Source organism: Equus przewalskii, chromosome 14 (assembly GCF_037783145.1).
Source record: "Equus przewalskii isolate Varuska chromosome 14, EquPr2, whole genome shotgun sequence".
NCBI lineage: Eukaryota > Metazoa > Chordata > Mammalia > Perissodactyla > Equidae > Equus > Equus przewalskii.
The window spans coordinates 39,665,700-39,693,246 of NC_091844.1; the positions used below are offsets into that span (position 1 = coordinate 39,665,700).

Genomic DNA, 27,547 nt, shown 5'->3' on the forward strand with positions numbered 1-27,547 from the left:
GACTAAAGAGCTTCTGTGAGGCAAAGGAAACAAGGAGCAAAACGAAAAGACAACTCACCAACTGGGAGAAAATACTTGCAAATCATATATCAGACAAGGGGTTAATCTCCAAAATATATAAAGAACTCATACAACTCAGCAACAAAAAAATAAACGACCCAATCAAAAAATGGGCAGAGGATATGAACAGACATTTCTCCAAAGAAGACATACAGATGGCCAACAGACACATGAGAAGATGTTCAACATCACTAATTATTAGGGAAATGCAAATTAAAACTACAATGAGATATCACCTTACACCTGTTAGAATGGCTATAATTACCAAGACAAAAAATAACAAATGTTGGAGAGGATGTAGAGAAAAGGGAACCCTCATACATTGCTGGTGGGAAGGAAAACTGCTGCAGCGACTGGAAAACAGTATGGAGATTTCTCAAAAAATTAAAAATAGAAATACCATACAACCTAGCTATCCCACTACTGGGTATTTATCCAAAGAACTTGAAATCAACAATTCAAAGAGACTTATGCACCCCTCTGTTCATTGTAGCGTTATTCACAATAGCCAAGATGTGGAAGCAACCCAAGTGCCCATCCACTGATGAATGGATAAAGATGATGTGGTATATACACATATATATATAGTGTGTACACACACACACACACACACACACACAATGGAATACTACTCAGCCATAAAAAAAGACAAAATCGTCCCATTTGCAACAACACGGATGGACCTTGAGGGTATTATGTTAAGCGAAATAACCCAAACAGACAAAGACAAACACTGCATGATTTTACTCATATGTGGAAGATAAACACACAAAGAGAACAGATTAGTGGTTACCAGAGGGGAATGGGGTTGGGAGTGGGCATAAGCAGTAAAGGGGCATAAAAGGGTAATATATATGGTCACTGACAAATAATAATGTACATCTGAATTTTCACAATGTTATAAACTATTATGACCTAATTTTAAAATAAAAAATAAAATTTTTAAAAATAAATTTAAAAAAAGACAATGGGTTGGCTGCTAAGCTGTGGTATTTCAGAAGGAATTCTGAATAAAAATCCATACTTACATTAAAAAAAAAAAGGTACTCTCATGTGAGGCAGATGTAGCAGCTATCCCCAATGTTATCAGTGAAAAACAGTATGAGTTAAATCTTGTAGTAAGTAAGTAGTGGTGTCCAGACTAGAATCTAGGTTTCCCAAAATCTAGATTTGTGGTCTTATTTTTATTTAAGTCACCTTCCCGGTAGCTTTTATATAAATGTAAATCTAATATGTTTTTTAATCACAAGGAAATAGAATAGACACATTAGTTTGCAGTAGTTAATACACACAATGATATGAAGAAAACTACAGAGACTTTTTATATCAATTCCAATCCTGCAAAAAGAGTTAAGTTTATCATCAAAAAATTTGAATCAAGTTTAATATATTTTTATTTGTCCAGTAAAAGTAACTTCACAATCTATTAAAAATAAAATTTTAACTGCATTCAACTTCTGTTCTTTTTTCCATTAAAGAAAACACAAGATAAAGGACAGCTATATTCAAATAAATGTATAATGACACACTGACAGACTAAATCATGTACCTAAATAAAATGTTAAAATATGAAAATCTGTCTTCTTTTTCCTTTCAAAACTGATAAAATACAATCAGAAAAATGTTAAAAATGAAACCTGTTTTATTGTAATTTGTGTTTTATTTTATTTAATTGAAAATGTTTTGGTTTCAGTTAGTAATTTCTGTAAAGTAGCACTCCCTAAATAAGTTTCTAAAAATAACAATATTGGAGCCTTGAACATTACCTTTAATCTCATCTAAAAAAAATTATACTAAAACTGTAATGGTAAAAAGGTTATAAAATTTCTCTGCTTATTCTAGTCCTAAATTCCTTTTCTAGAATTTTAATAGAAAAGAAATTTTTAGACACAAATAGTTACCAGTTAGATAATGTATATTGCAATTTAGTATACTTAACCAAAAAATAAACACCCTAAGAAAAGTGGTTTTTGTCACTTATTCTGTGCTATATTCTTCTCCCTACACATCTTTAATACTAGTCACAAATTCTATCCTAAAGACTCACTTTTTCTAACCTAAATAATGTTGACTCAACATTTCACCTCTACTTCACTTCTAGCATTCAATTTAGATGTCTCAACATCAAATTTACTAATTTGTTTTATCAAAAATTTGTTTCAAGAAGAGAATTTCCATAAATTATTCTCCAACAAAACAAAGCAGAACCTCTAATTGTAGAACATAAGTGGAAAATAATTACAAGAAACTTTATCTCCTCAACTTGAAGATTAAGTAATACCTGGGTGTTAGAAAAAGAGGCCTAAGATAAGTTTTACTATCCTATTATTTTTTTCTGCACAAGGTCAACATTTGTATTTTAAATGATGTATTACTTCTTATACAGTCATTTCAAAAGAGAGGTTCCCAAGAAGTCTTTAGTAAAGTTCTATGCTGAGTGTGTATTTGGTTCCTGTATGTTTTAGTCTGAATTACTAATTTGGTGAACATAAAGTTTGTAAAAAGAAAGATGAAAATACTCAATGAAAATCTTTATCAAATAATTCCCAGTTTTCAACAATAGCTGTAAATGTATTCTTGTACACCTACATTCCTGATAGTATTATTTTGTAGTATGATCACAGCAAGTATACGAATTTCCCAATTTTGTGGGGAAATTTAGTGTCCTGAAATTTAATGGCATTTAAAAGAGTCAAATGGCATTATCGTACACTAAAGGGCTACTCAGCATTTTTCTCAGTAGTAAAAACTAAACCTAAAAGAAATGTGTATCCAATGTGACACATTTTCAATGTTTAAAGAACAGCCTGAATATGGAATTTTAAAAAGTAATTATACTATATAGAAGCAGAGAATCTATGAAAAGATTTAAAATCATTACTACTAGAACTGACTATATCATTAAGCACATACTCAAAGGAGTTGAGTCTTGGTTGGAGGAAAAGAAAGTAAATCTTTCATATATTCTGATTCATCCAGAATGAAAACTAATCATATTATAAAGGGATAAAAAGTTCTATGTTCCTCAGAAGAAATGAAATAATCTGTAAGACAAAGTTCAGCATTTTTACTAGCAGGGAAAACTATTGAGGCTAAATATCATTCTAGAACCATCTCCTTCACAACGCTTCTAGTGATCTTTTAAGATAAATTTTAAAAAATACAATAAAAGATAACAGTATAATTGTTGGTGGGTGAAAACATACTACTGCCTAAAAGCAAACCCAAGACTAGACATAATACAGATAAGAAAAATTTTATTTTTACAGTTGTAAAAAAATATTAGCCTCTTTGCTTGTTCTCATATTTACGTTATCACTCAATTTCTGAGGATTCCAAGTCAATTAATCTAGAACTTTAAAAAGCATTAATGATCCCTACTGTAGCAAACAATGTACTCTATAGTTCATCAATCTTACTCTTTCAATAAATGTAGGGTTTTAAATAAGATGAAAATGATAGCAGTCTTCATAATCTTAAAATCCTGGTGAAACAAACATCCTCGTGGTCCAATAACTTGTAAAGCGGAACCAGGTCACTAGACCAACATACTAGTGTACAACTTTAATAATTTCTAGCAGCAAAACAACTGGAATAGCCATTAACAAATATTTTCATTGGATTGTAGATTAATTTCTTTGTAAGAAATAATTTTTTTAAAGTACTCTAAAGTATAGTTCAACTGCAGGCAAACATGAGAGATATCAAAGATCTTGTTTATCGCCACTTTTCCCAGTGGAATCAGGTGCAACTGGAACCTTACAAGTTTCAACAAAAACAGATTCAAAGGCAGCTTCCTGTTCATCCAAAGAATCAGCGGCCGTGGCTCCTTTAATTAGTGTTGTGTTGGTAAAAGATTGTTGCTGCTTGGGAATTTTACTGGATTCCACTGTTTTTCTACCTCTTCTTTTACCAAGAATTTTGACATAATTAGCAGGTATAAGTCCTGTTGTTTGACCATCAAGACTAGCCAGAAGCCAACCACGCACTTTGGGTTGCTGTTCTGATGGAAGAAAAGACAACTTTGTAATTACAACATACTTTGGAGGTCCAACAGAATATTGATAGTAAAATATTAAGTAAAATCTGTGTTATATTTACATAATGAAATATAAACAAATAGTATATACATGTATATTCAAAATCAAATGATGAGCAAGCTTAACAAGTCTAGGATTACATCTTATAATTTATACCTTTTATTTTATATTTACTAAACATTCTTTTCAACCTTGAAGACCATAAAGTTTATGTCAGTTGGTTCATTTATAGAGTAAGGAGATTTAGTTCTCCTCAAAGCTGAAAACTAACATCAATGTCTTTCATATTTTAAACTAGAATTTAAGGAACGAATATCTCATTCCTTCTCAATAGGATAGGTAGGCAGTAAGTACAAAAAATAAATATATACCTTTCCAGAAGCCAGTTCTCTTTATATATTTTTGGACAATATATAAAGTTCATTCTACGTGATTGTGATAATGTGATTGTGATAACCAGTCCTAAAGATAGTGAATGTTAATCCAAGTGGCAAAAATTGAAGACCTCACTTAGCACTAGCCACGTGAGAAAAAATTAAATGTAATTCTCTAAGCTTAAAGTAGCGAAGATTATTTAATATATTCAATTTTGTATTTTGGTATTCTCATGCCTATTCTATCCACGTCTTTAAAAAGCTGTTTAACTGTTAGAGTTTTAGTTCAACATAATAATTTAGGTACAATATGACATTTTTATGTTTAGTACTCTATAATAAAAGAAAAAATAAAACACTTAAATTAACCATGTTTATGACTAATTTTGTTCTAAGTGCTCAAACATACTTTACCTGAGCAAGCGAGGAAAGCAAAGAAATAAAGCCAAAGTGTAAAGAGGCAGTATTAGTTGAAGAATAATCTGAGACATAAAATTTTTCTGAAATATTATAATGTAATTGAAAGAAACCACAGTTGCTCTTCTTTATCCTTTATTTAGATTTAAAAAAAAAACTAATTATCTGTATTGGTCCTGTCTCTAACAATAAATCTTAAAAAGAAATCATTCTTTTGAAATCCAAAATACTAAGTTGCTATTTTCACTAGAGGATAAACACAAATATAATACCTAGAAGCCTACGTTTTGTATATGAAGAAAGGAGGCAGGGATACAGCAAATTTGATCCAAATGTTTCAAATATTTAGAGAATAAACTAATGATTTGAAAATTGAAGGCATTTTTTCCTTATGTAAATAAAGAGTGACTAAAACCAATAAAAGACTAAAGTTTCCATTAATGGATCACATGGAAAACAGCCAAAGTGGTTAAAAGCGGAAGTTCTGAAGTCAGATAAACCTCGGTTCACAGTCCAGCTTCACCACATCTCAGCTTTGTGATACTGGACAATTTACTCATTCTGAGTCTTAGTTTCCTCATGTGTAAAGGATAATAACAGTAACCAATTCACAGTATTATCATAAGGGTTAAATGAAATATGTAAAGCATAGTGCCTTGTACCTGGTAAGTATTCTATAAATGACAGTTGTTGTTATTGTTACTAATATCTTTACCAACAAAATGTGACTCTGCGTAGCAAATCAGAATCCCCACCAACACAAAAAAAATGTTTTTTCGGTAAATCCACAAAATTTCTGATCATCATTACCAGAGGAAAGGTGAAGGAAAAGGCCATTGTGCCAGGACCCATTAAAAACTATCAGTGCCCTGGTCCAAGAATAAACCTAACGTGTGTATAAATTTCTTGCTGAGGCTCTTTAATACTTCATAACAATAATCCTAAAATATTCATGTTGGAGTTTCTAAAGTAAACACTATTCAAGTGAAAAAGAAAGCATGGATACCAGTCCCAGCAATCAAAGATTGACAGGGATGATTAGATCATACTGGAAAATTTCTTTGGTTTGTTAGATTTGTAACATTTAGTGCTTACCTCATGTTTTTGTGTGGGGATTAACAGAGTTGGGAATTCAAGTACTTTGAAATTCGAAAAGATTATATAAACAAAATTCTTCCTTATTTCAGTAAAATATTAGTGGAAAAACTCTGTTAGAGCATTTCTCCCCCACTCACCCAGATTTGGAAGTTCTAAATTCACACAAAAGAGAAGTCCTAGTAAATACTTCTGAGTTAACTAACAATGACCAAGATTCTTTGTTGCAGTTTTTAAGACTACCTTTATAAATTCTAAAAATTCACAGATAATTCCAATTTATTCATGTTTTGTTACCTTTGAGAGCTAAATGTAGCATATCACCAGCACGGAAAGAAATTTCTTCTTCAGATGCAGCAGTAAAATCATATTCCGCTCTAGCAACTACATGGTCATCCTCACCACTTGCCCAGTTGGTGTTGTCTATAAACCAAATTAAGAATTAAGATTAGTTAGTAAAAGTTACAAAAGGAAAATGGAGATATCTCACTGGCTATGGTTTGCAACCTGCATATATTTATTAACCAGGAGAAAAGTTCCTCCCTCAAATTTTTTTTTTTTTTTTTCCTTTTTCTCCCCAAAGCCCCCCGGTACATAGTTGTGTATTCTTCGTTGTGGGTTCTTCTAGTTGTGGCATGTGGGACGCTGCCTCAGCGTGGTCTGATGAGCAGTGCCATGTCCGCGCCCAGGATTCGAACTAACGAAACACTGGGCCGCCTGCAGCGGAGCGCGCGAACTTAACCACTCGGCCACGGGGCCAGCCCCCCTCAAAGTAAATTTTATAATTAACACTATGTAAAATCAACAATACGTTCACTAGGATATTTATTATGAACTTCTCCCTTTTCTTCAAGCTCAAAATTCTACCTCCTTTACTTTAAACCAGTGGTTGGCAAATGTTTTCTGTAAAGGGTCAGATAGTAAATATTTTAGGCTTTGCAGGCCATGAGGCAAAATTGAAGATACTGTATAGTTACTTATATAAAGAGAGACAAAATTTTTCCGTAATTTTTTGACAAAATTCAAAATATAATACAATTGAGTTCTTTTTTTGAAATGCAGGTTAACTACTAAGAAGAATGGAATATTTTGGGGGTACGATAATATTTCACTCCAAATCAAGATTAAGCGGAAGCTCCTCAACTGCACAGCTAAAATGGATTTTGAAATATGGAAATTACTTTTGCACTTGCACGGAGCTCCAAAAAACACTTCTGCACTGTATTTGAGCTGGGGAAATATACCTGTTTCAAGTTTGTGTGGGAATGGAAATATTGCTTCTTATTTTTAACTTTTGACAGCCTGGGAGATATATAAAGCAGTGTGACATTACTTGTGATTTAAACAATATTAGCTGTTGTCAAAATATTCCAATGTAAGTTTTGCATATAAGGGCTATTTTGCCTTATAGTTTTAGGTTGAATTCATTAAGAACATTACCAAGTCTGCAGCAAAAGCTGATTTCCAAAGCTATTAAGTGTTTAATAACAGTGGCTGACGGTAGTTCTTGTTGAGAAAAATTTTAGTCTTGATCTTGATTTTTAAAAAACAGTAATAACACTTAACCACTGCTAAGCCATAGAACTGCTCTCTGGTAGGGCAAGTCAGGAGCTCCAGCTTCTACATCTGACAAAAATCACAGAACTGACAACAGTTATAGCCACAAGAGTGACTGAAGTTCACCTTTGACACTACTAGTTCAATAACACACGAATAAATTTAAACATTTTCTGCAATGTACCTGATCAGTAATACAATGAATAACCATAGACTTTTAAAAACTTTATATTTTCACAAACTCTGTAAATTTTGCCCAACTGAACATTTTTCTGCTCGATACATATTTTCACCACCATCAGTGGCAACACATCTTAGCAGATTCCACTTCAGGATGTGTTGAATTACTGTTTTTTTTTTAAACTTCTTTGAAAATATTCTTGTCTGTAGTTGTTCCATGCAGACTATTCATAGAGGCCAATTCTTCAGTCACTTAAAATGGAACACTGACTCCTCCAATAAACAACTGAGCAGTATCTATAATATCTGTTGGGTCATGATGAGCCACAGGAATCCATTCAAAATCATTTGCCTTGTTTTAAATTGACTGTTGATCTTGTTCAAAATTCCGTCAACTCTTCAAGAAACTGCTATCACTGAAAGGCTAATAGTCTTAAACTAGTTTACTTTCTCTGGACACATTTCTTTGGCTGTTGCAATCACCATCAGTAAACAGATTTCCTTACTTATCTGACAAATGAGTCTCTCAGAAACTTATTTTGGTTGCAGGCCTTTTTTTTTTTTTCTTTCCTTTTTTTTTGGTGAGGAAACTCTACTGTGATGAGATATTCCATTTTAAATTTTCTGATTTTTCTGACAGTTGATTTCCTGTGAGTTGGGAATGCTGTGATGTGTACTCAGTCTGGTAATGTTGATGTATATTGTATCCATTTAACATAGCTATGGTGTCACTACACAATAAATGCAATGCATTACCACCTAATTCAATAACAAAAAAATCCAAACTATACTGTGCCTTAAAAGTGTGACATTCAAAGTCCATTTTGCTCTTCTTTTCTTGTGTGGCATGTATGCACTCATAATAAAGATCGTAGTATAACCATACATGTGGTACTCAACATGCTGTCAAGTTATAACTATTACTGAGATTTGTAGTGTGTGGACCAAGTGCGAAGCAATGAGAGTTTGTTGCGAACTATTCAATTCTGCTCTTGTAGCACAAAAGCAGCTGTAACAATACATACACAAATGAGTCTGGCTGAGTTCTAATAAAACTTTACTAATGGACACTGATATTTGAATTTCATATAATTTTCATGACACAAATAATATTCTTTTAATTTTTTCCAGCTATTGAAAAATGTAAAAAATCATCCTTAGCTATGGGTTGTATAAAAACAGGAGCAAGCCAGGTTTTGCCAAAGGGCCACAGTTTACTGACCCCTGCTCTAAGCAGCTAAGAAGTCATAGGGCTTAGGCTTCCTCAATATCACTTCTCCTCAAAAATCTCTCTGTATCATTACCCATTTCTCCCTCTTTTGCCTCGGACAAAAAACTGGACCTCCTTTTTATCTGGTTCCTTGGATCACATCTCCTATATCTTATAGAAGGCTTCTTCATTTGACCCCTCTATGTCTCTCCCTTATCTAAATTGCTCCTTCTCTACTGACAACTTTCTTTCAGCCTAAATATATTCCCAGATCTCCTCACTTCTTAAAAGACAAAGCAAAACAGAAAACAACCACATCAGCTTGCTCTTACCAAATTAGGCTATTCTTTTTTTCTCTTCTTCTATTCGTTGCCAATCTTTTCTTTTTTCACATCTTCTGACTTTATTTACTGCTTATCCCTCTCCATAATTCTGTCTCCTCCACTTTACTAAAACTACTCACTGGAGCTGATGAGCTCCAATTGCCAAATCTAATCTTTTCTCAGTTCTTGATCTTATCTTATTGAAGCAACTGACACCATGAAACGTTCCCTTCCTGAAACTTCCTCCTTTCATCTCTGCTTCTAGAATACAGGAATAACATAGTTCAAACACAGTTCTACTTCCATTCCTCCTGATTTCCATCTTATTCTCTCTTGTTTTCTCTCTACCACAGTAATATTATCCACTTATACTATTTCAACTATAACTTCTAGTGGCTGACTCTTAAATCTTTCATTTTTCACCTCTTTCCTGAGATCCTTTCCTGCCTTTTAGACTGCTCTCTGAAACTTACTCAAGTTCCACTTGGATGTCCCACTGGCACACTGAACTCAATAGAACTCTAACCAAAGTAACAATAATCGCTCACAAGCCAGTTGTTCCACGTGATTTCCTTATATTTGTTTTATCGGTTTTACTTTCAAATACATACCCAGAATGTGACCCCATCTCAGAACCTGCATCACTGCCACCACGAGCCAAGCCACCATCATCTCTCACTTGGAATTACTATAATGGCCTCTTGACTCTAGATTGGTCTCTTCTGCCCTAGCTCTACCTAAAGAGTGTTCTTAGCAAAAAGGTGTTCCTTTTAAAACCTAAGTCAGATTCTATCACTCCTTTGCTCAAAATTCTGCCATAGCTTCCCATTTCAGAATAAAGGCCAAAGTTCTTAGAAATGTCTACAAGGCTTATACCATCTACTCACCGTACTCTTCCCTTCTTCATCTCCTGCTACTCTCACTTTGTTCCATTCACACTGGCGTCCTTGCTGTTCACATGACATGTCAGGTATGTTGCCACTTAAATACTTTGGCTGTTCCTTACGCCTCAAACAACTTCCTTCAAACAGCTACAGGCTTACTCCCTTACATCCTTCAGGGAGGCCTTCCCTGACTATGTGTAGCTCTGTAACCCCACTTTCTAACCCTGGCACTCCGCAATACTCTTCTGTGCTTTATTTTTTTTTCCTATGGCACTTACTACCTTCTGACTTACTATATATTTGACTTGTTTATTGCTGTCTCGCACCACTTGATAGTCACAAGGGCAGGAATTTTTCAATCTGTTTTATTCACGCTACATCCCTAGCTTCTACAATTGTGTCTGGCATGTAGTAGGCACTCAACAAGTATTTACTGAATTAATAAATAAAGCATTATCCCTCTAATAACTCAAATTTAAAGGTGAAGGGCATTTTGATTCCTCCTTTCCCTCTGTGCACCACATCTTGCTAATAACTAAATCTCTTGTATCTATCCTGCTTTTCACACACCCTAGTTCAGGCCTTCATTATCTCTCATTCAGTCAAATGCAAAAGCATCATAATTGATATCCCCCAATTAATAAATATTTACTAAACACCTTCTATGTGCCGAGCAGGTTGTTAGCTTTGGGAATTCAAAGGTAAATACAACCCAAAATTCTTTATGAATCTTACCATCCAATTTCAACCTGTTTTAACTTTCACTGACCTATCTTAAGCACTTTAGACTGACCTCTTTAGGGCACTGTTTATATGTATGTCACAAGTCTGCTTAAAAATAAATTAAAAACAAACAACAAAAATAAACAAAACATCACCCTTTCCTTACTAAATGAAGATGAAGTCTTGCCACGGAAATTAAGATCTTCCACTATTAGCTTCCAACCTAACTTCTCAGCTTTATTTCTTATAATCCTTCTATTCAACACTATAGGACATCTGTTAAACAAATCTCATAGTTCCTGCCTATGTACTTCTGTTCAAGCTGACAATCTTTTTCTTCCCCCACCTAACTGATGAAATGTTACCTATCCTTCACAAATCTAACCTAGATGCCACTTCTTCCTGGATGCCAGTAGCCAAAAAACATTAGCTTCACTTTTCTAAATTGAGACAGCACTCTGTACCAGTTGATAGAATAGGGGCTTAACAGGCAAACAGGCCTGGTTTTGTTTCTAGTTCTGCCTTATTAAAGATATGATCTTGGGCAAATGACTTCTCTGAACCTCAGATTGTCGCTTGTAAAACAAGGATGAAGGAAAATTCCTATCTCTTAGGGTTGTTGTAAGAATTAAATGAGATAAAAAACAAAATATGTAGTACAGTGTCTTGCATATAAAAAAGGCTCAATAAGCCTTATGTCCCTCTCTCCCCAACTATCACATTCCTTATCACATCCTTTTGTTTGTTTTTGTTTTTTTTGAAGAAGATTAGCCCTGAGCTAACTACTGCCAATCCTCCTCTTTTTGCTGAGGAAGACTGGCCCTGAGTTAACATCCGTCCCCATCTTCCTATACTTTATACGTGGGACGCCTACCACAGCATGGCTTTTGCCAAGCGGTGCCATGTCCGCACCCGGGATCCGAACCGGTGAACCCCGGGCCACCGAGAAGCGGAACGTGCAAACTTAACCGCTGCACCACTGGGCTGGCCCCTCCTTATCACATTCTTTTTGTCTCATTACAATTACCTGTATATGTGTCTCACCCACCTCCCTGGCAGTAAGTTTTAGAAAGATAGGGGCATCATGTCCTATGTATCTTTGTATTCTCCACAGCATCAAGTTCAGTATCGTATAAACAGTAGTTAGGTAACGTATGCTGTTAAATGGAACTAACAATGAATAAATCAACAAGCCTGCTTTTGTTACATATTCCTCTTCCAGTTTTGAAGTTCTTAACTGAAAATACATCTGGATCAAAATATTAAATACAAATAAATATAAAGAATGCTAATTTAACAAATCTGCTCTTGAAATTTGAGATTGTTATATGGTTTTTTAAAACTATTTTCTTACTCTTACCTGTTACTTCATCAGTGTGGGTAGACAGCAGTTTCCAGATGAGATAAGGACCACCAAGGATTACAGCAAAGAATAAGAATATTGGCCAAGATTTTGCTGAATTAGCTGCTCTGTCCTCGGCACCAAGGCAAGCCACAGTTCCTTCACTTTCTGCCCATAAGTCCTCATTCTCAGAGCCTCCTCTTAAACCTATCATTCGCTGTAACCGTCTATAAAGATACCTTATAGTCCTAACTAATGCAAAAGCTGAAAAGACCTTTGTGAAGTGTATTTTTAATCGGGAAAAGTGATTTGCTACATCCAATACAGCCCTGAAACTGTTATAGACAGCTGAAAAGGTAGCATCCATCATCATACTGACAGAGGCAAATGCATGCACAATACTTTCAATGGACTGAAATGCACCTCTGCTGCTTTCTTCAGCTTGCTGAACAAATCTACTAGGTGGAAGATCATCCAAACGGAGGCGGTTATAGCCCAACCCATTATATCCATAACTATAAGGGCTATAGCTTCCATAAAATGAATTTCCATAGGCACCATATCCAGAAGAAAATGAACTGTAAGCAGGTCTAAAAGTGTTCACACTGCTGCTTCCTGTCTGCTGTGATGGCCTTGGAAGAATAGGTGGCGGCACTCTGGTAAGCGTTGGTTGTCCAGGTCTTGTCAATAAAGTAGGACCCAAATCAGCAGATCTAAAACCAAAAGAGATTCAAAATAGTAACTTCAGCACACAATACCTGCAATTCAAAATAACTATTAAATACCTCCTATATATCTAGTGTTACAACAGATTCTACTGAAGATGTGTTAAGAGTAAGGAACAGCTTCTAATACCCAGATGCTTAGAATCTCAGTGTTAAGACAAAATGGCTAAGATAAAATAGCTGACTGAACTCTGCTATTTTCTTGTTTGCTTATGCTAGGATTATTAGTATTATCTTCAATCTGTGGTTTCTTTGTAAGACACTTGTCCATTTTCTCAGGGTTAGTTACAACTAGATATTTGTCCATCCTTGCACCTAAAAGGTATCACCTTAATTACTATACTTTTATAATATGTCCAATTATCCAATAAAACAAGTCGTCCTACAACATTCTTCATCTTCGAGAGTGTCTTGGCTAATTTGAATTTCCACATACATTTTAGAATCAGAGCTTGAAGATCCAAACCCCTCTCCCCAAAAAAACCCTATTGAGAGTCTGTTTGAGATTACATTGAATCTGCAGATTAATTTGAGGTAACTGACATCTTTATAAGACTGAGAGTTTCAACCCATGAATACAACGTATGCTCTGTTTATTTAGGTCTTTTAAAGTTTTTCTCAATAATAGTTTTCAAAAATAACTTTATTGAGTCTCAATGTTCTATAGTTTACTGTATAGAGGTCTTTCTTTAGATTTACTCCTATATATTTGATTGTTTTGGTGCTACTGCAAATAGTATCTTTCTAAAATTTCACTTTGTTGCCGTTAAATAGAAATAATTGACTTTTTTGAATATGGTCCTTGTATCTAGGTCTAGCAACGTTGTTTTGGATTTTCTAGAATCTTAAGGATTTACAGTTATACTGTATGTGAATAGTGGTATGTTTATTTCTTCCTTTTCAATTCTTACAGCATTGGTTAAGACATTGCACCTAGAACCTGCAGTACAATCTTGAATAGAAGTGATGATAGCAGGCATCCTTGTCTCATTCCTGACCTCAAAGGGGAAGTTCTCAATATGTCACCATTAATTATTATGTTTGCTGTAAGTTTGCTGTAGATTTAGTAGTTTCTTTTCTATTTCTATCTCTATTTGCTATGACTTTTTTATCATGAATGAACGTCGAACTTTATCAAATGATTTCTTGGCATCTATCAAGATGATTATATGATTTTTTTCCTTTATATTCTTAATATGATGAACTACATAAATTTGTAAATGTTAAAGCCAACCTACATTCCTCAAGTAAAACCAAGTAGGCCACAATATATTCCTGGATTTGGTTTGCCAATATTTTCTTGAAGACTTTTTTGTATCTATGTTCATGAGTGATAATGTCCTAATTTGCTTTTATTGTATTGTCTTTGACAGGTTTGAATACCAAGGATTTACTAGCCTCTTAAAAAGAGTTGGAGAGCATTTCTCTCTTTTCTAGTCCCTAGAAAAGTTTGCGGCATTATTTCTTCCTTAAAAGTTTGTGAAATTTACTAGTAAAGTCATATGGGTCTGGAATTCTCTTATTGGGAATGATTTTAATTATGAATTCAATTTCTTTGGTTATCATGCTACTTAAACTGTGGTCTGTGGATCAGTGCTAAGTTTATGAACCATCTGTACCAAACTATAAAGAGAAAAGTAAAGAAAATGAGATTGTTTAAGTAATTTGACACTGCTATGATATTTTTATTGTTTTATAAAAAGTATTGGCCATCAATACAAACATTTTGAGAAGCACTGCTTTAATGTTATAGGACTATTCATCTTTCTACTTGTAAATTATACCTTGCTTCATCCCCTAAATCTATTCTTTTCCTTTCTGTATTTTGTCTCTTTGTATTTCATTCTGGATATTTTCTTCCCAACTATCCTTTAAGTCCCTGCTATTCAAAGGGTCAATGAACCACGAGATAAGGACCTTGCACCATAAAGTAAATCAACAAATTCTTTCTTCACAAAGTTTTGCTATCAAGAAAATGCCAGTTGAACTAAATAGTGTGCTCAGTGTCCACGTTGCTTTACACTCTGGTACAAGTTTCACTGTCTTTTTGTGGATTGCTAATAACATATAGATGAAAAACAGCAGCCAGTCCATAGACTCTTAGTAGCTACAAAACATACTTTGAGTAGCACTGCTCTAAGTCACTAGTTTTCTCTGTAGTGGTGTCGCATCTGTTGTTAAACCCAATGAGTTCTTAATTTCGGTTATTTTTTTTTCTAGAAATTCCTTTTCTTTTTAATAGTTTCCAATTCTCTACCAAAATTCTTTATCTTTTCTTTTATTGCCTTCAACATATTAAACATAGTTAATTTAAAGTCTCTTTGGTAATTTCATTATCTAGAGTCCCTATGAATCTGTTTTTTCATCTGTTGTTTTACTTAGTTTCCATTTATGTTTTCTAATGTCCTCCTGGGTCTGGCTATTTGATTTCGCTTGTTCATCAGACATATAAGACTTGTAGCAATAATTTGAGACTCTAGATGATGCTCTCTTCCTCTAGATGTGTTTCATTTTGGTTATTGTTTACTGAACTATCCTCTAGTTTGGTTCAGGCAGGCTGCTCGGGCTAATATCCCATTTTCAGGAACTAAGATGATTTGAAGCTGGGCTTCTGTTCCTGTAAGGGCCTGTCTACTTCTTTTATATCCTATCTAGATGTATCGTTTCAGGGTCCTAACACAGGTTGGGTAATTTATCAGTACCATCTCTTGGAGGACCTCTGAATTCTAACCATGCTCCAAGAGTCTGTCAAAAGCGCTATTCAACTAGCTTCTCATCATCTAAGCTGCTTGTTCAGGAATCATCAGAAGCTTCTGTGGGAAAAGTATTTTCAAATGCCATGCTCACTTTTGTGGATTTTCATCTTTCCTGGATCCGGGCTCCATAAATCTTTATCTTCTTATTTGCTCTATAATGCTTTCAAGCAGATGTTTTATATTCTGCTTAGCTTTCTACTTGTTCTAAACAGGGGTTTCCCCCCCCCCAATTACTTATTCTGCCATCATCTGAAGTCCTTCCCACAACTCTCTGTCCATACTTTGTACAGTATCTTACGTTTGTTTACACATCTGCCTCTTCTTGTACAAGGTGAGCTCCTCAAAGGAGCTCTGTTTCTCTATCACCTACTATGGTGCTTAGCATATAATAGGTACATACAAACACTATGCTACTCTCATTAGTGAATATTTAATACACATATGTCACAGAGACTATTAACAGAGATTATTTTTTCCTTACATATCCTCATATTGTTTCATAAACCGTGATGAGTATGTTACTTTAAAACTTATAGGGAATTAAATTTAAATATTTGGTAATAAAAAATAGCTTTCCTCTTACTCTTCTCTGGTTTTAATGCTGTCTTTCTCTGGCATACACAAGTGTCTTCAGTGTCCATGTACAGTGTTGCTTTCTGTTACAACCAGCACAATAAGAACAACTAAACAGGCCCAAGACTTAAAAGGACACAAGATGAATTCTTAGTGCTGAATGTGCAAAGAGTCTCTCCCATCCAACTTTTTATTTTGAAAAGTTTCAAAGAGGAAAAAAAAAACACCTCAATGAATACCTACACATCTTCTATCTAGATTCAACAACTGTTATCATTTTGACACATTTGCTTTCTCTCTCTCATCTTTTAAAAATTCTTGAAACTTCTGAAATTAATTTGTAGACTTGATAAATTATTCCTAAATACCTCAGCACGCATTTCCTAAGAATAAACGTATTTCATATAAAACCGTAATACCATTTTCCCATCTTTGAAAGTTAACAATTCCATATCTTTATCCAATTGATATTCAAAACATATCCATTACCCTCAAATGTCTTTATTTAAACAGCTTTATTGAGATAAAATTCCCAGACCATAAAATTTACCCACTTAGTGTAAAATTCAATGGTTTTTCATATATTCACAGAAGTGTACAACCATCATCATATGTAATTCCAGAATATTTTAGTCATCCCAAATAGAAACCCCATATTCATTAGCAGTCACTCCCCATTTCCTGCTCTCCCCCAGTCAGGCAACCACCAATCTACTTTCTGTCTCTATAGGTTTGTCTACTCTGGACATTTCCTATATAGTTCATTCTTTTTTTTTGTGATAGTTATGTTTCATAAAGTGCAAACACTGAATTAGCAAACACCAAATCATTGCTTGTGGAGAAAACAAAGGGTTAGCCTCCTTGAAGCCTCTGCTTACAAAATTTTCGTCTACTGATCAATACATATACTTGCTTTACATATGTTTCTGTTTAAAGACACCTTATTTAATATACACTGTTGACTCATGAACAATAAACTCATGGCCAACAGCACTATAACTCACATCTGAACAAAGTTTATCTAACACAAGTATTTTTCTCCATAAGCCACATCACAGCCTTCTTGGGCTTAGGAACACTAGACAGCTCTTTAGCACTATGCTTAGGTGCCACTTTAAAACAGCAAAATCACCAACAAAAATGTGAAAAATGTGGCACTACATAGATTGTGAAAAGGACACTTGTTTACAGGGTATGAGAGCTGAACCAAGAAGCCAGAGTGTTGCTTTGCTCAACCTCAGCTGAGAGATGACTCAGAACTCCCACTGCAATATGCAAGCCTGTGAACGATCACGAAAGTGCTGCGAGTATTGATTTTCGGGTTACAAATAAATTTTAGTGAGCAGGAGAATTCAGAATCTGCCAATAATAAAGTTCTATTGTATTTGGAATCATGCAATATGTAGTATTTTGTGACTGGCTTCTTTTACTTAACGTAATGTTTTGAAAGTTTATCCATACAGTAGCATGTATCAGTACTTCGTTACTTTTTATTGCCAAATTATATTTATCCATATATCAATTAATGGACATTTGGATTGCTTCTATTTTTTTGACTATTAAGACTAACGCTGCTATGAACATTTTTGTACAAATTTTTGTGGGGACATATGTTTTCATATCACTTGGATATACAACCTAGGAGTGGAATTGCTGGGTCACATGGCAACTCTGTTTAACCTTTTGAGAAACTGCCAGATTATTTTCCAAAGCCACTGCACCATTTCACATTCCTACCAGCAGTGTATGAGGGTTCCAAATTCTCCACATTTTGTCAACACTTGGTATTAGCTGTCTTTTTTATTATAGCCATTCTAGTGGGTGTGAAGTGGTATCTCACTGTGGTTTTGATTTTCATTTTCTTGATGCTAATGATGTTGCGTATCTTTTCATGTGCTTACTGGCCAGTTTTAGATCTTCTTTCAGGAAATGTCTATTCAGATACTTTGCCCATTTTTAAAATTAAGTTATTTGCCTTTTTATCACTGAGTTGTAAGGGTCAAAATATCTTTTAGGCTGTTTTTTTTTTAACAAAAATTCAATTAAGATTCACACACTGCATTTCATTGTTTGTGTCCTTACTCTCTTCTAAACTAAAACAATCCCACTTGTTTAAATGTCCTAGACTTTCTGAAGAGTCCAGCCAGTTTTCTTCTAGAATGTCCCACAGTCCAGATTTGTGTTTCCCCGAAATGTTGTTTAACTTATACTTCTATCCTCTATATATTCAGTTAAACTGAAGATTGCATTTAAAGGTTTGATTAGAATCGGGTTAATATTTTTGGCAAGAACAATTCATGAGTGATGTTGTTTACTTCAGACTGTATCACATCACATAAAAAGGCAACAAAACCATAAAAAAGGTCAGAAGATTATCAAATAGTGTGGTACATTTAGGTTTTGATGAAACAGCACTGCTCCAAAGTAGGAGCAATAATAGATAAAACAGAACAAACAGGCACATCTAGATTTATGGAACAGAAACTAAATGGAAATGTAAAATGAAGGAGGCTGAAGCTAAGGGCCTCCTCAATTCTGGGTCTGTTATTAGGCAGTGACAGCCAGGACTCAGGTTTCTAGGAAATAACAAGAACTAAAAGTGCTCCACTCAAATGGAACTACTTCATTACCTGAAACTGGGGGTTGGAAAGCACCACCCTGGCTCCTAAAAAGAGATTATAACATTTGCTGACAATAGTTCAGGATTTTTAGAAAGTTACAGAGCTAACAATGGGGGAAGATTCTGATAAGGCCTCAAACCCGGGAAATGAAACAAGTTAACTACTTGACTCAGTGACTTAATCTGTGGTATCTTAAATCTAAACCACCATTTTTATATCTGATTCTTAAATGGTGGGTGGGTGCTGAGAGACAGGTACAGGCAACACGTAATCTACCAGACAGAAAGAGGTAAATGTAGAAAAAGGGAAAGGAGAGAAAAGAGAACTCAAAAATTCTTACTCAGAATAAACATATCAAAAATGCCATACACGAAGAAATAAAAACACTAGGAAACCAAGCTAACAAAAATCAACAATGAGGATGAAAATTCATTCAAGAAAAACTAATTTTATGTAACAGCTCAACAAAGACTTTAAATATGTTTAAAATGCTCAAAGAGATAAATGAAGCAATAATATTTGTGAAATAAAAATTTAAACGAAATAAAAACATGTAAATATGAAAAAATTCCATTAGAAACCTTAGACATGACGCCCAACAGCACACCTCGCAACTATGAGGCAAGAAGAAAACTAGTTGTTGCACATTAAGGAAGAGAGTGGAAAAATAGAACTTGAGGAATTCTACTTCAAGAAATGGCATTCTAGGTAATCAGACTAACCTTCCCACTAAAGACAACTAGAAAAGCTAGAGAAAATATAAAATTATCTGTTTAAAGCACAAGAGAATAAGGCACTGAGGAATTATGGAGTCAAAAGTTAGGAGAAAGAAAAAACCCATTTTGAGATGTTTCTCAAGGGACAATTCCAGAAGAGACAGGGTATAAAGTGAAATATAGAGCAAATACGTAATTGGAGTCAAAGGAGTGAAAAGATGATGGGGAGAAATGATAATACTTGAAGAGATAATGGCTGAGACTCCTCGGAAATTAATGAAAGACATCAAATCAGATTCAAGTTATCTCTATGAATCCCACCCAAAATAATACTAAGAAAACCACATTGAAACCTAACAAAGCATAATTGCTGAAAACTAAAAACAAAGAGAAAATCTTGAAAGCAGCCAGAGGAAAAAAAATTCCTTTCAAAGGAGCAAGAATAAGACAGAGATGGCCAAAACTGTTAGAAAGCTGACAGAAAAAAAAGGAAGCCAGGAAAAATGTAGGTCCCTTGATGATGATGTTGAGTTAGCAGATCTCTAGACTTCTTGTCAACTAAACAATAAATGTCTTTATAGTCCAAAGCACAGTAAGCCAGATATTGTTACTTGTAGTGGAAACTATTTCTGATATAATATTTCATAGGAGTTCCAGAAGAGATGGGAATAATAGTGCTCAAAACAATATTTAAAGATACAAATGGTGAGAATTTTCCCGAATTAAAGAAAGACATTAATCATCAGATTGAACACTAGCTCCTGAGCATGAACACTGTAGCTACTGAGTAGGAGGAAAAACTATACATGTGTGTGTGTGTGTGTGTGTGTGTGTGAATATTCACACCTGGAAAGAGCCTAATAAAGCTGCAGAGGATCAAGGTATCATGTAAAATCTTAACGGCTACTAAAGAGAAGATAGTCTGTCCATAAAGGAATAAAAATTAGACTCAAAAGAAAAATTTCTGTAGCTATAAAACTTTTGATAAAAAGCCAGAAAAATATAATACAAAGAAAGAAAATTATAGGCCAATTTCACCTAAGATATATACACAAAGATCTTAAAATATGAGAACAGAATTCAGCATTGTATTAAAAATAAAATCACAATTAAACAGAGTTCATCCAGAAATGCAAAGATGATTCAACATTAGGAAGTTAACTGATGCAATAAACCACATTTTCATATTAAAAGAAAAATACATGTAATGATCTCAACAGATATAGCAAAGTCATTCATAACATTTAATACTCCATAAAATTTAATAAAAATCTGAGCAAGGTAGAGAGAAGTTTGACAAGACATTTACCAAAAGCAAAAAGCAAACATCATATTTAATAGACATGAGAAGCATTCCAATGAAAGTAAGGACTAATACAAGGATGGGGGCTATCTTTACAGGCTTATTTGTAAATGACAGGATTGTCAACATGGAACTCAAGAGAATTTCAACCAATCCATCGGAACAAATGAAGAGTCTGACATTATGCTAGATATAATATCTATTATATTAGAAAAACTGGGAAAGAACTTCATGGAGACAATTACAAAACATTATTTAAGGCAAAAAAGGTCAAAATTCTCACCAATTGTACCTTACACAATATTCACGGATGGAAAGACTTACTTGATCTATAACTAAAAGTTCCAATAAAATCCCAGTATGTCTTTTTTTTAAAGGGTAAGTGTAACAAAGAAAATTTTGAAAGACAGCAATATGTAGAGGCTCCTAGCATACCAGATATCAAAATTTTTTATAAAGACAGTGCAGTGATAGCATAAGAACAGACAAATAGGCCAACGGAACATACAAGAAAGGCCCCAAAACAGAATCATACATTTAGGAAAACTTGATATGATATAGATTACATTATAAACTAGTATGGAATAGACTATTCAATAAATGGTGTTGGACAATTAGTTATGCATGTTGAAAAAAAATTAGATTCCTGGGGCTGGCCCCGTGACTAAGTGGTTAAGTTCTCGCACTCTGCTCTGGCAGCCCAGGGTTTCGCCAGCTCAGATCCTGGGTGCAGACATGGCACCACTCATCAAGCCATGCTGAGGTGGTGTCCCACATGCCATAACCAGAAGGACCTACAATTAGAATATACAACTATGTACTGGGGAGCTTTGGGGAGAAAAAGAAGGAAGAAAAAAACAAAAAAGAAGAATAGCAACAAACGTTAGCTCAGGTGCCAGTTAAAAAAAAAAATGATTCCCTAGATTCCCTATTTCACATTGATTATTTGTACATAAAGTACATTCCAGGTGGATTATAGATATGAATGTGAAAAGCAGAACATTTAAAAGAAAACATTGAAAAAAATTTTCCCGATTTGAGGTAGAGAGGATTTCTTAACCAAGACACAAAAAGTACAAATAATAAAATACGAAAATTTTGGCTATCTTAGAATTAAAAGTATCTGTACAACAAAAATGAACATGAATATAAATAAGAAGACAAGCCACAGACTAGAAGATATTAAAAACATCCAAACAAAATAGGATTAGTATGAACAAGAAAGTACTCCTACACATTGATAAGCCAAGGTAAAACCAATATAAAAGTGGGCAAAAGAGACCAACAGGAAAAACTCAAATGGCTAACAAATAATTCAACAATATGCTCAATTTTATTACTAATCAGAGAAGTGAAAATTAAAGATGAAATACCATTTCACACCCATTAGGTCGAAAAACACAGTACTAAAACATAACACAGACTGTTGGAATATCATAGAGAAACAGAATACCTTGCTACGAAAATGTAAAAACTGGTATACAAGCACTTTGGGGAGTAACCTGGCAATAGTCAGTACTTGAAGACAAGCATACCCTTCCACCAAGCCATTCCACTCTCAGGAACATGTTAGAAAACATCTTGGAAATGTGCACAAGGAGAAAGGCACAAAAATGTTCACTGCAGCAGTTTTAAGTACATAAGAACTACTACTCTAATACCTACAACGGAACAAACAAATAGTTTGCTTTAATATAATATAATATCCTATGGTAGTTAAAATAAACTACAGCTACATTTATGAACAAGAAGAATGTCAAAATAAATAATATTTAGTGGAAACACATTTTGCAAAATGATACATATAGTTTGAAAATATTTATTTAATGTAAAAACATACTAAACAAAAATATTTATATTTATATAATGTACACACAAACCTAAGTACTAAACTATAAAATAAAGTATGAAAACAGAGAAAAGAGCAAACAAATAAAAGAACAAATGAAACCCAAAATCAGTGTAAGGAAACAATAAAAATCAGAGTGGAAATAACTGAAATAGAGACTAAAAATAGAAAAGATGAATGAAACTAAGAGCTGGTTCTTTGAAAAGATAAACAAAATTGACAAACCTTTAACTAGACTCAGCAAGAAAAAAAGAGAGAAGACTCAAATAAATAAAATCAGAAGCAAAAGAGGAGAAATTACAATGGACACCACAGCAATACAAAGGATTATAACAGAATACTATGAAAAGCTATATACCAACGAATTGGATAATCTAGAAGAAAGGGATAAATTCTTAGAACCATACAACCTCCCAAAATTGAATCAAGAAGAAATAGAGAACTTCAATAGACCAATCATCAGTAAGGATATCGAAATAGTAATCAAAAACCTCCCTAAAAATAAAAGTCCAAGACAAGATGACTTCTCTGGTGAATTCTACCAAACATTCAAAGAAGACAATACCTATCCTTCTCAAACTCTTTCAAAAAATTGAAGAGGAGGGAATGCTTTCTAAGTCATTCTACAAGGCCAACACTATCCTGATACCAAAACGAGACAAGGACAACACAAAAAAAGAAAATTATAGCACAATGTCACTCATGAATATCGATGCAAAAATCCTCAACAAAATATCAGCAAGTTGAATACAAGAATACATTAAAAGGATCATACACCATGATCAAGTGGGATTTATTCCAGGAATGGTTCAACATCCTCAAATCAATCAACATGATACACCACATTAACAAAATGAAAAATAAAAATCACACAATCATCTCAATAGATGCAGAGAAAGCATTTGACAAGATACAGCATCCATTTATGATAAAAACTCAGAATAAAATGGATATAGAAGGAAAGTACCTCAACATAATAAAGGTCATATATGACAAATCCACAGCTAACATCATACTCAATGGTGAAAAACTGAAAGCTATCCCTCTAAGAACAGGAACAAGACAATGATGTCCACTTTCACCACTCTTATTTAACTTAATATTGGAAGTCCTAGCCAGGGCAATCAGGCAAGAAAAAGAAAAGGGATCCAAATTGGAAAGAAAGAAGTAAAACTGTCACTACTTGCAGATGACATGATTTTATATATAGAAAACCCTGAAGAATTCACCAAAAAACTATTAGAAACAAATATAGTAAAGATGCAGTGTACAAAATCAACAAATATCAGTTATGTTTGTATATGTGAACAACAAAATAGCAGAAAGAGAAATCAAGAATACAATCCCATTTACAAACGAAACAAAAAGAATAAAATACCTAGGAATAAATTTAACCATAGAGGTGAAGGACCTGTACACTGAAAACTATAAAATATTGTTCAAAGAAATTGAAGAAGACATAAAGAAATGGAAAGATACTCCGTGTTCATGGATTGGAAGAATTAACATAGTTAAAATGTCCATACTTCCTAAAATGATCTACAGATTCAATGCAATCCCTATCAAAGTCCCAACGACATTTTTCACAAAAATAGAACAAAGAATCCTAAAATTTATATGGAACAACAGAAATCCCCAAATAGCCAAAGCCAGCCTAAGAAAAAACAACAAAGCTGGAGGTATCACACTCCTTGATTACAAAATATACTACCAAGCTATAGTAATCAAAACAGCATGGTACTGGTACAAAAACAGACACAGAGGTAATGAAACAGAATTGAGAGCCCGGAAATAAAACCACACATCTATGGACAGCTAATTTTTGACAAAGGAGCCAAGAACATATAATGGAGAAGGGAAAGTCTCTTCAATAAATGGTGCTGGGAAAACTAGAAAGCCACATGCAAAAAAACGAAAGTAGACCATTATCTTATATCAGACACAAAAATTAATTCAAAATGGATTAAAGACTTGAATGTAAGACCTGAAACCATAAAACTCCTATAAGAAAACAGGTAGTATTCTCTTTGACATCAGCCTGAGCAGTATCTTTTTGAATATCATGTCTTCTCAGGCAAGGGAAACAAAAGAAAAAATAAACAAATGGGACTACATCAAACTAAAAAGCTTCTGCACAGCAAAAGAAATCATCAACAAAACAAAAAGACAACCTAACAACTGGGAGAAGATATTTGCAAATCATGTATCTGATAAGAGGTTAATATCCAAAATATATAAAGAACTCACACAATTCAAGGACAAAAACAAACAACCCACTAAAAAATGGGCAGAGAATCTGAACAGATATTTTTCCAAAAAAGATATAAAACTGCCAACAGGCACCTTAAAGGATGTTCAAACACCATTAACCATCAGGGAAATGCAAATCAAAACTACAATGAGATATCACCTCACGCCTGTCAGAATGGCTATAATTAACAAGAAAGGAAATAAGTGTTGGAGAGGATGCTGAGAAAAGGGAACTCTCAAACACTGCTGGGAGTGCAAACTGGTGCAGCCACTATGAAAAACAGGATGGAGATTCCTCAAAAAATTAAGACTAGAACTACCATATGATCCAGCTGTGCCACTTCTGCATATTTACCCAAAGAACATGAAAACACTAATTTGAAAAGATATATGCACACCTATGTTCATTGCAGCATTATTCACAATAGCCAAGGCTTGGAAACAACCCAAGTGCCTATCAACGGATGAATGGATAAAGATGTGATATATAAATACAATGGAATACTATTCAGCCATAAAAAGGACGAAATCTTACAACGTGCAACAATATGGATGGACCTTGAGGGCATTATGCTAAGCAAAACAAGACAGACAGAGAAAGCCGGATATCGAATGATTTCCCTTATGTGGAAGATAACCACCACCACAAACAAACATATAGACACAGAGACTAGATTGCTGGTTATCAGAGGAGAAGGGGGGTGAGCGGAGAGAGAAAGGAGTAAAAGGGCACACGTGTGCTGTGAACACAATGTAGTCTACACAGAAATCAAAATGTAATGATATATACCTGAAACTTACACAAACTTATAAACCAATGTTACCTCAATTAAAAAAAAAAGTTTGAAAAATTGGGTACACTAAACACCAATAGGGACAGCAGTTACCCCACGAAAGAATGGAAGGGTTTAACTGTCTAATTTTTATTTTTAAAAAAACCTGAGGCAAACTTGACAAAATGTTATTTCTTAAAGCTAAGAGTGAATACACAAGTATTTATTATCTTACTTGTACCGGTCTTTACATGTTTAAAATAATTCACAACGAAAAAAAGTAATTTTAGGGGCTGGCCCAGCGCAGCGATTAAGTTCACACGTTGTGCTTCGGCGGCCCAGGGTTCCACGCTTCGGATCCTGGGGGCAGACATGGCACCGTTTGGCAAGCCATGCTGTGGCAGGCGTCCCACATATAAAGTAGAGGAAGATGGGCACGGATGTTAGCTCAGGACCCGTCTTCCTCAGCAAAAAGAGGAGGATTGGCAGCACATGTTAGCTCAGGGCTAATCTTCCTCAAAAAAGAAAAAAAAAGAAAAAAAAGTAATTTTACATAGCAGAACTTTAACAGATGCAAGAATAAAACTTCTGTCTTCGAAAGAGCAGTGCAAATTTTTTTAAAAAGTCAAACCACTCATAAAAAAGGTAGCAGAAAGTGTCACTCCAACTTAACAGCATAATTAAAGCTTATTATTTTTTATGTAACTATCATTACTAAATTAAGTTGCTATTGTGTTCAAGCATCTTCGCGCTTAAATACAAGATTACAAGATTTCAGAACATAGCAGAAACACATTCCAGAATGTTCAGGATGTTCCTATGTTAGGTAAACCTACCGTAGTAGGTGATCTGACAGCTGAATCTCACCATCTGAATTAAGACGTCCAGAGCTACCCCACACCGGACACAAGGCTGTGAAACTCTTCTTTCACCCTATTTTAACCTCTTTTGAGTTGAAGCTCGATTTAATACTGATTAAAAACAAAAAAACCACAGGCCTTAGAAAAATCACACACTATTTGGCACACGAAGGCCATCCACAGGCCTCAGATTTAGAACTCTGGCTTTAAAGTTGCTTCTCTAAATCTCTATCCAAAACATTGCTGAGTTATGCTGGAAAAGAACGCGAAGTCTATAGGCTTGGATTCCAGTTGCGTCAAACCGACCTTCTGGGCTTTCATCAACTTCTGAAGAAGTTGTTAAAAGCTCTCACGAGAGACTTTGCTCCCTACAGAGCCGTGGCTGGGCAAATGCCACTCTCATCTGCTCGAGACTCTAAGTCTGACGCTCTGACGGGGCTCAAGCGGTTCTCTCAAGGTGGCCCGCAAACGCAAAGGGGCAGGAAGCCGCCCCCTTTCTTCCAAGCACCGCGACCCAGAGAGGCGCTCAAGAGCCCCCTGGCGAACGTCGCTACCCAGACCCGCCGGCTCAGAAACAGCTGTCCGACAGCTACACTCCCGCACAGACGCCCCGGCCCCACTGGGACCCCTCAAGCTTGGGGGCTGGCTGAGAGGGGGAGGGGACCACTCACGCCAACAACGGCCTCAACCGCCTCCTGCCAAGTCCCCGCTCCGGCCCACCAAACTCGCGGCCTGAAGAATCCCCTACTCACTGGAAAGTGGGGCCGGGTCCTGGTCCCGGACCAGCCCCCGGAATTCGGCGGGTCTCCCAGGGTTTCGGGGGCGGCGGCGGCTGGGATGCCATCTCCTCCGCCTCCGCTCGGCTCCTGCTCGGCGCCGGGGCTCTCCAGGCCGGGGTTCACCAGGACCTCACGCG

At 35.0% G+C, this 27,547-nt stretch overlaps 1 protein-coding gene and 1 long non-coding RNA gene across 3 annotated transcripts in view; one reads left to right on the plus strand and one right to left on the minus strand.

Annotated features, from left to right (window-relative positions):
- The window catches only part of LOC139075556 (uncharacterized), a 23,754-nt gene extending 14,957 nt beyond the window's left edge, over positions 1 to 8,797 (plus strand). Inside the window, exon 2 of one of the 2 annotated variants that reach the window (XR_011526067.1) lies at positions 7,049 to 7,258. This is a non-coding gene — a long non-coding RNA (uncharacterized lncRNA). Of the gene's footprint in view, positions 1 to 7,048 lie in introns of both variants that reach the window. The other variant, XR_011526066.1, reaches the window with a different exon arrangement.
- PEX13 (peroxisomal biogenesis factor 13) lies at positions 790 to 27,518 on the minus strand. Its single transcript, XM_008526019.2, has 4 exons — positions 27,384 to 27,518; positions 12,224 to 12,918; positions 6,284 to 6,409; positions 790 to 4,063 (listed from the first exon to the last, which is right to left on the minus strand). Exons 1-4 carry the CDS (start codon positions 27,473 to 27,475, stop codon positions 3,765 to 3,767), a joined length of 1,212 nt encoding a protein of 403 aa, XP_008524241.2. The 5' UTR covers positions 27,476 to 27,518; the 3' UTR covers positions 790 to 3,764.
- Between the last annotated feature and the right edge of the window lie 29 nt (positions 27,519 to 27,547).